This window comes from Rana temporaria, chromosome 3 (assembly GCF_905171775.1).
Source record: "Rana temporaria chromosome 3, aRanTem1.1, whole genome shotgun sequence".
Taxonomy (NCBI): domain Eukaryota; kingdom Metazoa; phylum Chordata; class Amphibia; order Anura; family Ranidae; genus Rana; species Rana temporaria.
The window spans coordinates 38,271,948-38,282,290 of record NC_053491.1 but is presented as its reverse complement, the minus strand read 5'-3'; the positions used below and the strand labels follow the sequence as shown (position 1 = coordinate 38,282,290).

The following is a 10,343-nucleotide window of genomic DNA, read 5'->3' as shown; positions in this document are numbered from 1 at the left end:
ACTGTAAAAAAAAAAAAATACTGTCACATGACATTAAAAAAAAAGTATCGGTATTCGGTATCGGCGAGTACTTGAAAAAAAGTATCGGTACTGGTTATTCGGTCTCAAAAAAGTGGTATCGGGACAACCCTACTGCAAACGAAGCACGTGCCGTCCCTGTTGGTGGCCGCATCCATCTTCGCCCCTTTTCCTTCTGGGGGCCTCTGACTCCGGCTCTGTGACTGGCCGGAGTCATGTGATGCGGGAGCCATCAGTCACGGCACTTATTGTAGGCTTACCTATAGGTACAGGCTGCACAGAGGGGTTTACAACCACTTTTTAACAAATTGCATTTCTTTTGCAGTCATCACACCACCAGCAAAGGTGCCAATAAGTTCCTTGTCTGCAAGTGGCCTGTTTTCACTTACTCAGTCACCAATGCTGTTTAAAGGAAAAACGCCATCTTCCAAGAGAAAGATGCAAGGTGAGATCTTAATGAAATTGTATTATTCGTTTTATTTATATAGAGCTGCTTATTGGCTTTCTGCCTTCAACAAAATGTTTATGGAAGCAGGAACTTCTTGTGCAATAATGTTATAGTTGTCATAACTGCATATACAGGATTAGAAATAAGAATTGGCTCAGGTAAATGATTTAGTGTGTGAGAATGTGTGTGTATATGTAAAACATGTATGTATATATTTAAAATGTTCCTCTTGTGTTCTGCCTCTGATACCCTGTTTCCCTGAAAATAAAACCTACCCCTAAAATAAGACCTAGCGTAATTTTCCAGGAGGACTGCAATATAAGCCCTACCCCGAAAATAAGCCCTAGTTTAAAATCCTATAACCCACTCTATTACAGTAGTACACAATGTACAATATGTGTGTTTCTGTAACATAAATGCAGGGAAGAGAGCTCCGGCAGGTCACAAAAGCGCAGAGCGGTGCTATAATGAAGGTATTTGGCACAATTATATTACAGAAACACACATTGTACATTATATACTACAGTAATAAAGTGGATTATAGGATTTTACAAGCATTTTAACTAAGTTCACACTGGGGATTCCTGGCAGGGAGAGAGAGGGGAAGAGAAGACAGCACATTACATGGTAAGACCTACCCCAAAAATAAGCCCTACTGTGTCTTTTGTTGCCAAAATTAATATAAGACCCAGGCTTATTTTCGGGGAAACACGGTATGTGGATATTATAAACTGGTATCAAAAAAAGTCAGACCGCGACCCGAAAATGGACCGCATGACAATCTTTTCTGGACCACGGCACCGCCGCTTGGCAGCCTGGGAGTCCTCCCCCTTGTGACTCCCGCTTCCCCGCCGCCACTTTCATCCTTTACAAAGCGGGTAGAAGATGTGGCATTTCCAAGAAAATGGCGGGAGCTGTTCAACTTTTCAAGTTACAATGCCTGTGATTTGTTGATAGGGGCGGTCCTAGTAACCAATCATCTGCCTGTTAAATGAAAAGTTGGACAGCTCACGCCCTCTGTTCAGACATGCCCTGTATTCTTCTACCTGCTTTGCGCATGACGGGGACTGGGTTGATTGATTTAATAGATTTATAATGCGCCAAATACTGACCCGTCAGGGCAGTGTCTAAGCGCAGAAGACATAACTGTAAATGGATAAATCAAGTCAGGGAGGGAAAGAAATAGAAGGAAAAGAAAAAAGGAGAGCAAAAAAATAAAAAACAGATCACCAGGGAACAAAAGGGAGAACTAACATGACTCTGCCTGCTTTTCCTGAAAAAAACAAGTTTTTAGCCTTTTACGAAAGGACATAATAGAGGGGAGAGACCGAATGGAAACAGGGAGACTATTCCATAGAGCCGCTGCCCTCACAGAAAAGCGTCTGCCCCCAAAGGTAAGCAAACGGGCAGATGGGCAAGTGACAAGACCAGCTGTTAGCGATCTAAGTGCTCGTGCAGGAGCATATCGCGTTATCAAGGAATTCAGATAAGACAAGGGTTGCAGAGAAGGAAGGCGGCTGTGAAGGGGACCGGGATACCAAAAACGTGGGGACTGTCACAGGGAGTGGGAGGATGTGGAGGGAACTGGGATACACGGAAGGAGGGGCTGGGGTGCAAAAACCAGGCTGTGGAGGGAACTGAGATACAAGCAGGGGGCTTGTGGAGGGGACTCGAGTGCAAGGAAGGGGGGCTGTCAAGGGCATTGAGGTGCAAAGAAAGGGGGATGTGAAGGACTTGTATGCAAGGAAGGGGGGCTGAGGACTCTAATGTAAAGGGGAGGAAGGTCTGTGATGTGAAGGGGTAAGAGGATATTGATATAAAGGGGGCTGTGATGTAATGGGGGGACTTGGATGCAAAGCGATGTAAAGAAGGGCTGTATTGTAAAGGGGGGTTCTGTGGTGTAAAGGGGAGATTTGATGATGTAATGTAAGGGGGATTGGGTCGTGATATGAAGGTTCCAAGTCATAGCACAAACATGCAGTGCCTTGGAAAAGTATTCATACCCCTTGAAATTTTCCACATTTTGTCAAAAAACGTAAATGTGTTTTATTGGGATTTTATATGATAGCCCAACACAAAGTGCCACATAATTGTGAAGTGGAAGGAAAATAATAAATGGTTTTCATTTTTTTTTTTACAAATATGTGGTGAGCATTTGTATTCAGCCCCCCTGAGTCAATATTTTGTAGAACCCCCTTTCACTGTAATTACAGCTGCAAGTCTTTTTGGGGATGTCTCTACCAGATTTGCACATCCAGAGACATTTTTGCTCTTCTATGCAAAACAGCTGAAGCTCTGTCAGATTGGATGGATTGTCTATGAAGACCAGATTTGTGGAGAGCATGACTAATAGTTGTCCTGTGGACAGATTCTCCCACCTGAGCTGTGGATCTCTGCAGCTCCTCCAGAGTTACCATGGGCCTCTTGGCTGCCTCTCTGATGAATGCTCTCCTTGCCCAGCCTGTCAGTTTAGGTGGACGGCCATGTCTTGGTTGGTTTGCAGTTGTGCCACACTTTCTATTTTTGGGTGATCGATTGAACAGTGCGCCGTGAGATGCTCAAAGCTTGGGATGTTTTTTTGACCCAACCCTGCTTTAAACGTCTCCAAATTTTTATCCCTGACCTGTCTGGTGTGTTCCTTGGCCTTTATGTGTCTGTTTTGTTCACTAAGGTTCTCTAACAAACCTCTAAGGGCTTCACAGAACAGCTGTATTTATACTGAGTGTATATTACACACAGATGGACTCTGTTTACGAATTAGGTGACTTCTGCTGAAGGCAATTGGGTCCACTAGATTTTACTTGGGAGTATCAGAGTAAAGGGTGCTGAATACAAATGCACGCCACACTAAACATTTATTTGTGAAACATTTTGAAAACCATTTATCATTTTCCTTCCACTTTACAATTCTGTTCTACTTTGGGGTTAATGTACTAAAAAGAAATCGACTGTGCACTTTGTAAAGTGCAGTTATACTGTTTTTTTATTTTTTTATTTTTTTTTAGTTGCATGTGATTTGGGTGTTCTTTGAAAAGTGAAGCCTTACCTCATTTACTAAGCTCTGGAGAAACTGCACTTTGCAAAGTGCACAGTCTAGTTGCCTTTAGTTAAATTAACCGCTTTGTGTTGGTCTATCACAAAAAATCCAGATAAAAAACATTTATGTTTTTGGTTGTAACATGACAAGATGTGGATAGTTTTTAAGGGGTATGAATACTTTTTCAAGGCACTGTAAGACTTGAACCTCTGCTGGTTGAAAATACTGTTATAGAACGAGGGTATTTTGTACTTTGGTTTGCGTTTTTTTTTGGTAAACCCAGTGGGGGAACAGAATCTGGTGCAGCTCTGCATAGTAACCAGTCAGCTTCTAACTTCAGCTTGTTCAAATAAGCTTTGACAATAAAACCTGGAAGCTGATTGGTTACTATGCAGAGCTGCACCAGTTTTAGGAAGGCTAGGGTCACACGTGCGATGAAAATTTACCATTGATTTTTACTGCAAATTTCCAAACCAGATATTCAGCGGTTCAGAAGCTAATTTTTGGACCCGGCGACCATCAGCTAGTTGTTAAGGAGCGGTCCGGGAAACAAGGCACCGTGGGGGAGATTCAGAAAGAGATACGACGGCGTATATCCTGATACGCCGTCGTATCTATGCGACGGATTCATAAGAATCGGTTACGAATAGATCTCCCTTAGATCCGACAGGTGTAAGTGACTTACACCGTCGGATCTTAGGCTGCAATCTCCCGCCGGCCGCTAGGTGACGCTTCGGTTTTTTACGTGACGAATATGCAAATTCCGATTTCCGCCGATTCAGAAACGAATGCCCGCCCGTCGCTTTTTTTTTAAGTCGTTCGGCTTTTTCCGGCGTATTTGAATTTTTACGTCGTTTGCGTAAGTCTGTCGCGAATACGGATGGACAATTTACATTCATGCCGAAAACAATGACGTTCTAGCGACGTCATTTGGAGCATGCGCACTGGGAAAAATCGCGGCAGGCGCAGTACGATCGGCGCGGGGACGCGCCTGATTTAAATAATACACTCCCCCTAGCCGCGGAATTTGAATTCCGCCGGGGGAGTTACAATCCGCCGGCGCAAGTTTTGAGGTAAGTGCTTTCTGAATACAGCACTTGCCTCAAAAAATTGCGCTGGCGGATCGTAAATAAGATAGATTACGCGGATCTAAAGATCCGCTGATCTATCTGAATCTAGCCCCGTGTCTTTAACAACCGATGACTCATTGGCTGTCAGCAGGAGACGGCTGAATGTAAACCAAAGATTTGCCGGCACTAACTTTTAAGGAAAAACGGTCTCTTCCCCAGTCCTATCAGGCCCTTCGGCCCCATACCCTTTTTTTTTTTTGCCCGTGAGGTTCCCCTTAAAATCCATGTTAGACTCCTACACTGTTGTTGTGTACACTGTTGTGTGTGTTTTTATTTTAATCAATTTTTGTTACAAAATAATGACATGCGCTATTCAGAAGCGTACCCATAGAAGGCATTGAGTCTGGAATTTGCATCTGAACCGCACCGCTCAGAAAACGGACAGGACTTTTGCACAAAATCTGGTGAAGCTGTGCATGGTAGCCAATCGGCTTGTACAATTAACTGCTCCCCGCCGGCTGTACGCATATATGCGGCCTCTTGGTGGGTGGGCTTTAACGCTGGGAGGCCGCATATATGCAGCCTAAATGTAAACATTTCTGTGCTGAGAGCGCTCCCCCAGCACAGTTGCCAGCGGGGATCGGCATGCTCCTCATGCATACTTGCAATTGGGAGCTTTTAGATTCATGTGGCAGCCAATTCCAACTGTCGCATGACCCAAATGGCCACTTCCCAGCATTTAAAAGCTCTTAAAGGGCCAGCAGCCGGCGGGGGGAAAGGGGTTGTAAAGGTACAATTTTTTTTTCCCCTAAATAGCTTCATTTACCTTAGTGCAGTCCTCCTTCACTTACCTCATCCTTCCATTTTACTTTTAAATGTCCTTATTTCTTCTGAGAAATCCTCACTTCCTGTTCTTCTGTCTGTAACTCCACACAGTAATGCAAGGCTTTCTCCCTGGTGTGGAGTGTCGTGCTCGCCCCCTCCCTTGGACTCCAGGAGAGTCAGGACGCTCACTAATACACAGCTTCTTTCTCTATCTGCAATGTAGAGAGTGTCCTGATTCTTCTGTAGTCCAGGGGAGGGGGCGAGCATGACACTCCACACCAGGGAGAAAGCATTGCATTACTGTGTGGAGTTACAGACAGAAGAACAGGAAGTGAGGATTTCTCAGAAGAAATAAGGAAATTTAAAAGCAAAATGGAAGGATGAGGTAAGTGAAGGAGGACTGCACTAAGGTAAAGGAAGCTATTTAGGGGGGAAAAATTGTACCTTTACAACCCCTTTAAGCTTTGACAAAAAAAAAATAGAAGCTGATTGGTTTCCATGCAGAGCTGCACCAGATTTTGCACTCTCCAGTTTTAGTAAATCGGCCCCATTGACTGTAAATGTATATCTTTGTTGGTGACAGGGAGCTTGGATACTAAAACATAATGCATTTTGTTAAAAATCATTTATTTTTTTCTTCATTCCAGATTGTGATTCCCAGCAAAGTACACCGGAGCAGAAAAGACCAACACTTCAGTCCATTAACCCCGATGATTCCCCTTTCAGCAGTGCTCCTCCTTCAAAGCGTTCCATCAGCAGAACATATACACGCAAAAAGCTCATCACATGACACATTTATTGTAATGTTGACATGTAGCTGCTATATATAAATATATATAAGGTGCTAATGCAGAATATGTTTTATGGAAGCAGTGGTGATCAAAGTCTGCTTCCTAATAAATGCAGTCCTAACCAGATGCCTTAGATCAGTGGTCATCAACCCTGCCCTACAGGACCCACTAACAGGCCAGGTTTGCAAGATAACTGAAATACATCACAGGTGATATCATTTGCTGCTCAGTGATTGCAGTATTCTAGACTGCATCTCCCCAAGGTAATTCATAAAACCTGGCCTGTTAGTGGGCCCTGTAGGGCAGGGTTGACGATCACTGCCTTAGATCAATGAATCGCGGCAAAGGTCAGCATTTCAGCTTTTGGACAACTCATCAAATGTTGTAACGCAAAGTGCAATTGTTCCATCACCCTGGTTTTCCTTGGCTCAGAACTTTCCCATCTACTGATTAGAGTTTGCGTTCTGACTTGAGCAAATAATGGCGATATTCATAGATCACCAAACTGTTTACAAGGGGCATCAGGGACCCCTTCATTAGAAAGAAAGAACCGCCGCTCCAGATGATGTACCTCAGTCATAAATAAAAGTACCCCTTCCTACATGAAGGGACCCCTTCATGTAGGAAGAGGCTTTGGGTTTTCCTAAGAAAAAATGCTGCGGGGTCTCATAGGCTCTTAGTTGGTACGGGAGGCATTTGTGATTGAGTTGCTGCTGGAACCTGATTTTATGTGGTCTGACATGTAAAAAAAGTTCTATCCTCATGGTGAGAGAAAGCGGAGCCATCCACTGGCAGTTTTCCTCATTACTTGCTCTACAGAAGACTGGAAAGTGTGAAAAGCAGCGTAATGTAATGTGACCAGCGACTCACCGTAGGCACCCTCAGGGGCGCTGCATAAGGCAAGTTGTCCAATTTAAGTCAGATATCTTATGTGTATCTACAGAAGAGAATATATTATTGACAATGTGTAAATAGGCAACATAATGTATGTGTGTACAAAGCTTGTTTTTATTGTGTTTTTTTTTGTCTTGTCTTTTGTTCCCAGCGTTTCAATGTACATAATGTGTAGCTGAGAGATAAAATACTTTTAAAAAGGTACTTTTGTAACAATAAACTATAATTTCACAAATTCATGCCTCTGGTTATTTATGGCTTGTTTTTTTTTTTAACATGGATTGCTCAGGCTTTACATTGTGGTGGTTTTAGGACAGACAAAGCAGTAAGGAAATGTCTTTATCCACTTGCCAGCTGCATAACCCAGTTATATGACGGCAACCTGTGCCAGCTCACTTGCCTAGTATGTGATCTGGCTCGGGAAGGGGGGTGCACACACGCCACTTGTGCTGTGATTAGTCACAGCACCAGCCGATCAGCGGGTGCCGCCCAATGGATGACTGCTGATCAGCAAGGAGGGGGACAGAACAGAGCTCTGTCTATGTATACAATTATTATTATTATACAGGATTTATAAAGCCCCAACAGTTTACGCAGCGATTTACAATATGAAAGGGAGACAATACAGTTGTAATACAATAAAATACAAGAGGATTAAGAGGGCCCTGTTCAGAAGAGCTTACGATCTAATAGGGTGGGGCAGGTGGTACAAAAGGTTGTAACTGGGGAATGAGCTGATGGAAGTGGTAAAAGATGAGTTGGAGACATGATAGGCTTCCCTGAAGAGCTGAGTTTTCAGGGATCGCCTGAAGGTAGCAAGAGTAGGAGATAGCCGGACAGGTTGAGGTAGTGAGTTCCAGAGGATGGGAGAGGCTCTGGAGAAATCCTGGAGACGAGCATGGGAGGAAGAGACAAGGGAGCTTGACAGTAGGAGGTCTTGAGAAGAGCAGAGAGGACGGTTTGGGATATGTTTGGAGACAAGATTGGTGATGTAGCTCGGGGCAGAGATGTGAATGGCTTTGTAGGTTGTGGTTAGTATTTTGAATTTAATTCGCTGGGTGATCGAGAGCCAGTGTAGGGATTGGAGAGGTTTGGCAGACACTGAGCAGTTGTTAAAAGCTCTGTCCTGTCAGCGGGGGAGGTGCTGGATTATGTTTCCCTGCAAAGCAGGGAATCAAGTCCAGCACGTACCTTAGTAAAAACACTTAGCACAGTCAACCCTTTGATCGCGCTAGATGTTTAACCCCTTCCCAGCCAGTGACAGTGCATATTTTTTAGCACTGATCACTGTTGACAATAATAGGCAGTGAAAGGTACTCTTTATGGAGGGATCTGGTATCCATAAGACCCAAAACTCCTCCACTGCACGCCAAGATCTGCGTTTTTGAATACTTTCTATTTTTTTAAAAATGGCGCCTTTTTAGGATACCGGTAATCCGGAAGTGATATCTTGACATCGCTTCCGGGTTACTATATCCAGCTGGTCGCTTGGACCAGCCCAACCCAGTGGGTTGGGAGACCCGGGCGGAGCGGCGAGAGGGGGGGGGGCATTCCCTCCTGCTGGTGATAATGGCAGAGCGGCTGCTTGGCAGCATCAGTGGTTGTACAATAAAGCCGACCATCCACTCTAAAGAACGGTACCGAGTGATGTCTGCAGCTGCATGCCTCACCTGGTACAGCCACTTGAAGTAATTAAGATTGGTAAGTTTGTTACCGATTCTGCAATTAACCACTTAGGACCCGGACCAAAATGCAGGTAAAAGACCAGGCCCCTTTTTGCGATTCGGCACTGCGTCGCTTTAACTGACAATTGCGCGGTCGTGCAACGTGGCTCCCAAATAAATTGGCGTCCTTTTTTCCCCACAAATAGAGCTTTCTTTTGGTGGTATTTGATCACCTCTGCGGTTTTTATTTTTTGCGCTATAAACAAAAATAGAGCAACAATTTTGAAAAAAAAATGCAATATTTTTTGCTATAATAAATATCCCCCAAAAATATATATATTAAAAAAAAAATGTTTCCTCAGTTTAGGCCGATACGTATTCTTCCTATTTTTGGTAAAAAAAAAATCACAATAAGCGTTTATCAATTGGTTTGCGCAAAAATTATAGCGTTTACAAAATAGGGGATAGTTTTATTGCATTTTTTTTTTTTTTTTACTACTAATGGCGGCGATCAGCGTTTTTTTTTTTCTCTTTGAGACTGCGACATTATGGCGGACACTTTTGACACATTTTTGTAGCGTCGCGCTTCAGGCGTTAAAACGCCTAGGTGTGAATGGAGCCTTAGTCTGTTCATTGCACCACGAGTTTTCACCAAGATTCTAGCCGTTGTACATGCATTGCTTTGCTCACAGGAGTTTTTTATCCTGGGTTACTTGCATGACCCTCTACTGAGTGACCTGTCTACAGAATGTCAATCAATATTCAACAGATTGTACAAATGCTGGAGAGGTTTGGGTGGATTCTTTGCCAACAGAAGTCTATGCTAGAACAGACTAATTTCTTGGAGTGTCTGAACTGCCTCCTGGACAGCTCTATGTCCAGGGTCTTTCTATCCATCAGAAAAGCTCACCACCCTCCATATTCATTTTTAGTCACTTCAGCCCAGAAGCCACAAAGATCTTACTCTGTTTCTGCATAAGGGTTCTGGCCCTAATGATTGCTTCCTGTGAGACAGTCCCCTTTCCATGGGCATCCGCGGGTAGGGGCAATTGCCCCCTCTGGAATCAGGGATCAGCAAGGTATCCGCCTTAGAGGTGCGCACCCTAATCATCTGAGCACAGCGCACAGACTGTCAGCGGGTGCCAGGTGCTGGATTGCTCTCCATGTAACAGCACCCAGCACAGAAGGATTGCATTGCAAAGCCAGCAGGGCTTTTCATCATCCAGAGCTTCTGCTGCCTCCAGAACACACAAAACCCTTCCTGTGGGGGAATGCATACCGGCATAGCACACACCTGGATTCTGCACCCTGTACATAGCACACGCCTAGATTCTGCACCCTGTACATAGCACACGCCTGGATTCTGCACCCTGTACATAGCACACGCCTGGATTCTGCACCCTGTACATAGCACACGCCTGGATTCTGCACCCTGTACATAGAACACACCTGGATTCTGTACCCTGTACATAGCACACGCCTGGATTCTGCACCCTGTACATAGCACACGCCTGGATTCTGCACCCTGTACATAGAACACACCTGGATTCTGTACCCTGTACATAGCACACGCCTGGATTCTGCACCCTGTACATG

At 44.3% G+C, this 10,343-nt stretch overlaps 1 protein-coding gene across 1 annotated transcript in view; it reads left to right on the top strand.

Annotated features, from left to right (window-relative positions):
* Positions 1-6,395, top strand: part of TICRR (TOPBP1 interacting checkpoint and replication regulator) — a 63,370-nt gene extending 56,975 nt beyond the window's left edge. The window contains exons 21-22 of the mRNA XM_040342409.1: positions 344-463; positions 6,046-6,395. Coding sequence (XP_040198343.1) covers positions 344-463; positions 6,046-6,188 — 263 coding nt within the window. The 3' untranslated portion in view covers positions 6,189-6,395. The remainder of the gene's footprint in view (positions 1-343; positions 464-6,045) is intronic.
* Positions 6,396-10,343: the final 3,948 nt, after the last annotated feature.